Source organism: Varanus komodoensis, unplaced genomic scaffold, assembly GCF_004798865.1.
Source record: "Varanus komodoensis strain SLA01 unplaced genomic scaffold, ASM479886v1 scaffold47, whole genome shotgun sequence".
NCBI classification, from domain to species: domain Eukaryota; kingdom Metazoa; phylum Chordata; class Lepidosauria; order Squamata; family Varanidae; genus Varanus; species Varanus komodoensis.
Window position 1 is genome coordinate 6,231,516 of NW_025336045.1, and position 5,561 is coordinate 6,237,076.

General features: G+C 42.0%; 1 protein-coding gene across 1 annotated transcript; it reads right to left on the reverse strand.

Annotated features, from left to right (window-relative positions):
* Positions 1 to 4,518: 4,518 nt before the first annotated feature.
* Positions 4,519 to 5,058, reverse strand: MSGN1 (mesogenin 1). Its single transcript, XM_044445175.1, has one exon. The coding sequence runs from the start codon at positions 5,035 to 5,037 to the stop codon at positions 4,519 to 4,521; it is 519 nt and encodes a 172-aa protein (XP_044301110.1). The 5' UTR covers positions 5,038 to 5,058.
* Positions 5,059 to 5,561: the final 503 nt, after the last annotated feature.

Genomic DNA, 5,561 nt, shown 5'->3' on the forward strand with positions numbered 1-5,561 from the left:
CCAAAAGATTAATTTCAGTCTCATCACACCAGAGTACCTTTTTCACTGTCTTTGCTGTGTTTTCCACATGCTTTTTTTTTGCAAACTCCTGCAAACTTTATTTATTGTTGTAAGCCGCCCCGAGGCTTCGGCGAATGGGGCGGCATAAAAATGTTTTAATAAATAAATAGATAAAAATAAATACGGGCTTTCATATGAGCGAGCTTTCTTCTCACCACTCCTCCAAAAAGCCCAGCTTTGTAGAGTGTCTGCATGACAGTTGCTCAATGGATGGTTTCTCCCACCCCAGCTTGAGATCTCTCCAGCTCCTTCAGAGTGACCAGTACCCTCCTAATTGTTTCTCTGAGTATTAAATGCCCTCTTTATTGGTCACTTGAGTTTAGCAGACTGCTTTCTTTAGGCAGTGTTGCAGCTAAGCCACACTAGCTTATTTTTTAAAAAACTCAATCCTGATTGGTGCTTCTGCAAAGCTTTATCTCAGACATGCTTTGATAGCTCCTTAGTCTTCATGATCTTGTGGTTTACCTATGCTCTCCAGCAAACTCTAGGGCCTTAGAAACAAGATTATTTGCACTGGAATTGCACATAGGTGGACTCTGTTCAGCCAGGTGACTTCTGGAGGCAGTGGCTTGCACCAAAGGGGGCAAATATTTATGCAACCTCCAAGTGCCAACTTGTTTTTGTATACTTTACTTTTGTGCCACAATAAAAACATCTTCCCAGTGTTGAGTATCTTGTGTATGTCAAGTGATCACAATGTTATAATACAACATCCCACTCTGTGGAAGAGTCAGAGTGGGATGAATATTTGTGCAAGGCACAACGTAGGCATGTTCTCCTAATTCCAGAATGAATGAGGCTATTGAGATTACTCAAGAGCAAGGTGGAAGCCTTCTACTCACGACTGAAGGCATATTTCCAAAGAGTGTTTTCAAAAGGTGAACAGGTGGGGCTAGGACACAAGTTCAAGTATCATACCCAACTGGGACTTGCAACAGACCCTCACAATGAAAAGTGCTCTGCTCAGTGCTCAGAGCAGTCATGCCCACTGCCAGCATGCTCTGTTTCCCCTCCAGGTTTTTGTGCATGATCCCCCTCCCAGCAACAGACACACCATGGAGCGCACGTGGGTCTTATCAGGCTGTTTTTGTTGCGTGTGGATCACCAACTTAGGTGCTTTTTCTTTACATCATCCCCTCTTGTTTCTCAGTAACCCTGTTTTGGCTATAGACCCACTAAAATTCAGTACTAAGGAAGGCTTTTAGTACATGGAAATAGGACCATGGTCACAAGTATTGCAATGTGTGGTACTCGTCAGTCAGCTGTTTTGGGGTTCCCCTTAGGTTTTTTCCCTCAACGAAAAATGCACATTGCACTTCTGCAAAACTTGGTGTTTTGCCAGCTTTCCTCCTTGTGTGCAGATTGTGCCATTTTAGCTACACAGGGATGGAGAAAGAGTTTGCAATTACTATAGACATGATGGTACCACGTTTCAGCACTAAAGCAAAAATGCAGTCTCTTAGAGTTACAACTGGATTTTCTTAAACTTCTGCACATCTTAATAGTCAGCTGCTTCTATTTACCTGAGAAAAGAAATGATATGGTATTAAATACTGAAGGATTCACTGTGCTCCGCCTCCATCTCTTCCCTAAATAATGTTCTTTCCAAGTAAATATATTTAGAGCTGAAATGATAAAGGGACTAATGCATGAGGAGCATGACATGCTGCCACAGAAACAAGTGTTTAAAAACCCTCCTTAAAAATGTTGATCATACTGTCTGCTATACACCAAAAATGTAATAACCATATAATCCAAGAATATATCTCTTCATTAGCACAATTCCCAACCAAGCTTTTTCATAGTATAATGCCCATTTCCTGTCTATGTTTTATTAAGGTGTGGCAGAACCCTGAGTAAGCCATGTCCTAAGTAAGTTCATTCTGTTCTTCGCAGTTCTTACCTGCATTGCAGTAATATACAGATCCTTCTCCCAACTCTTTTTTTCCCTATCGGAGGGCAGAAAGCAGTCACATGAAATCAATTTGAAGCAAAATTGACAAAGCAAATGTTTTCTTTTCACTTTGTAGTGTGAGGTGGCTTGTGTGACACTGATTCTCTTAAGACTTCATTGATTTCCTAGGTATGGGGAAATAAGCTCTTTTCTTTCTGAAAGCAAAGATTGTTAGCAAGAAAGGGAAAAGAGCAATTCATAAGACCAGTTGTAGAATAAAAGTCTCTCTTCTAGGCTAGAGAGAACTTTGAGCGTCCAGGTACACTCTGAAGCTGAATGCAGATTACTTCAATAATCCAAGATTATTTATCCATGCTAAGTAAGTGCACTATACTTTATTTGAAGAGACAGTATTTTTCTGTTCCAGCTACAGATGAGATCTCCTACAGCTATTTGTGTCTAAACACCCATTTTTTTAAATATACCAGGCTGAAGATGAATTGGTAAGTATACAAATTTCTTTTGACACCCCACTCCATTAAAACTGTTACAGAATTAAAAACACATTCACAGCAAGAGTTAGAAGCACATTCCCATGTGCCAAAATGTGCCTGAGTGAGACACACCCTGAGTTGGAACACAACATCACAGGATCTGTTTTATGACATCTGAGAGAGCTGTGTGTCTAACTCTCATGGTTTAAATCCCACCACTTGGGCGGTTGAGGAAGATAACCTGCTTTATCTTTCCAGATCTTCTGCAAGCAAAGAGAGGTGATGTAATCAGACTGCTCCATTGGTATTGCACTGTAGCCCAGCTCAGGTGGACTGGATCACAGTATTCTTGATCCAGAAGAATTTGTTCACTGATGAGCGCAGAGAAAACTGAAATCAATAGCCAGCATCAAGTATCATTTAATGAAGCTGGATCACACCCAGTGGTTAGATAGAAACATTTTAAGCATAAAGAGCAGGTGGTGGAGGTGTGGGCATTATATGCTAGTAAAACTACAAGCCAAAATATGGGACTCAGATGCAGCAACCATGACACAATTGCTCCTCAAGAAGCATTTTTGCAGAAGAATGGTGTGCAACCCACGCCTAGGTTGCCGTATGGGCCAATGGCAATTGCATATGTATGGCTGTGTACTCACAACCAGGAAACCATAATCCATCTGTACATGCACTGAAGTGCATGCAGCCATGATCACCATATGTATTATGTATTAGATGTTTATCCTATTAGTCATACAGCTGCCTTCTCATCTATCATGTTTGTGGGAAATGTGTGTGTTGCTTGGTCAGAACCTGATAAAAACAGCTCAGAGTCCTGTGTCATCTTGAAGACTGACTAATTATGGCTTAAGCTTTCAAGGACATGGTGCACTTGTGCCATGGATTTGATGGTCCTGAAGGTGCCAGAATTTTGTTTTATTTTTATTTTTTTATTTTTTTTGCTTTTGCTGCAGCAGACTAGCAAACAGCCACCCTTCTAGCAATCCAGCAAAGGTTGCTTATGACGCACCCAATGAAATCAATGGAAGCGTTTTTGGTTGTAATTCAGGCCCATGCCATTGCTCTCAGTGAGACTAAGCATTGACTTATTTGTTTTGTATCCTGCCTTTCCAGCAAGATAAATGGCACTCAAGGCAACTTACAAATCATAGACAAAACATGATTCAAATGATAATAAATGCATTAAAGCATTGTTTTGGCTGGCTTGTGTCCTCATTTTTCTGTCACACATGTGCATCTTGCACTTGTGACTTCTGAAAAAGCAAAGGGTCTTTCTCTGTCCCTGGGTTGCCCCACATTTGCTTTGGTGCTGTAACTAGTGGGCATTGCTCCCTCTTTACAAAGGCATATGTGCTTTCAGATTGTAACAAGTCAGAGAAACATACACTATGGTGTGAAGACAGTGATGTTGGGCCAATTTGATGACATTTTACAATAGACAAACATTTTCCAAAAAGTGATACTAGTAACAATCAAGAATCACCAGTTAGACTTACTAATTTACTTTAAGTCAGGGTTATAATCAAATCAGAGAGAGATAGTTTATTTCAAAGACCGTCCTTAGGGTTTCTCCTCCACCCCTGCTAAAACTCCTGTAGGATATAGATAGAGGAGCCATTCAATAGCTAAACATAGATTATTTATTTATACCTGCTAACATGAAATGCCTACCAACCAACAGACATAATTAAAAATATAAAGCAATGGGGGGTTAAAAAAGAAATCCATTGCGCAGCACCACAATACATAGTCAAGCTAATGGCATTTGGTCAACTGTCATTAACCTTAATAACTTGCCTTTAATTATCAAGCAGAACTATTGTCAATAAATCCTGTCCTGTAACTAGTTTCCCAATTCAGAACTGGCCTGATTTATTTCTGATTTGTTGCATCCTAGTAAGCAACCAACTGTTACCGTGCAAGTGTTGACAACCCCTTAGAATAGTTGGTAGATCAAACTCTTCTTCTGAATAAGTCCGTATTTGCCAAAAGAAAATTACTCCTCTAAAATGATACCAAGTGGGAGAGACTGGGCTTGGGGAAAAGTCTTCAAGGCAGCTGTACTTGTTTGACACTATTCAGCAGGTCTGTGAGCTCATTGATGTACCGGATGGTGTATTTCAGTGTCTGTATCTTGGTGAGAGGTTGGCCCCGTTGGCTGTAGATCGGAGGCAGATAGTTGCGGAGGGTGTGCAGAGCTTCAGCCAGGCTCCTCATTCTCAGCTTCTCTCTTTCGCTGGCCTTTCTTCTGCGCTGGACTGACATCCTGACCTTGGAGCCTTTTTGGCCTTTGCCTGGTCCAGGGCTGGGGAGGTACATGGAAGGAAACTCCATCAGGGGGTATCCCCGCAGGCTGCTGCCACCGCCACCATCACTCCGGCTGCTGTTGGCACAGGGCACCTCCACCACCAGGGGATAAGGGGATGAAGAGTAGGATTCACAGGAAGGGGACGGAGAGAGACTTTGAGGCGACGAGTTCTGGCTGAGCTCCAGAGCGGCCCCTGTGTTGTTTTTCCAGTCCCATGAGGAAAAGAAGGGTGGGTTCTCGGAGTCCATGCTCCCTTCCATGCTCTCCAAAGTATCTTGCAAGCTGTTCCTCCCCAAGCAAAGATTTAGGGAAAAAAGACCCGATAATTTCCTGTCAGCTGTATGCAAGCCAACTCTGTTGTCTCTGTCTAGGGAGACCCTTTTATGACAGAGGGAGGGGTGGGCTAAGGAGTGACAAAATGGGAAACAGCATTGGGGTGTGGGGAATTCAAACGAATGCAAGTGCCAGAGTGGAAAATGAACTCCTGGCGTGTTACCTTCTTCTCTATGATAATTATCAACCTTCAGCTAAAACCCATTTAAGCTAACTAACAGGCAACAGCGAGAAAGGGGAGGTGGTGAGGCTATCATCTTGTAACGAAACCAATTCTACCTTCTTATCTACATTTAACAGTGCCTTGGAGAATAACTGGCAGTGGGAAAGGAAACAGAGGAAACAGGACCACAGGTTCAGCAACCAGGCCTGCATTTTATTTGAATGAACTGAAGTTTAAATGGTAATTTGGCAGAAAACAAAGCGCATAGGCACATTATATAAAACATTC

Excerpts from the sequence above, each read along its gene's own strand:
- MSGN1 (XM_044445175.1), bottom strand. The coding sequence starts at position 5,037 with ATGGAAGGGAGCATGGACTCCGAGAACCCACCCTTCTTTTCCTCATGG.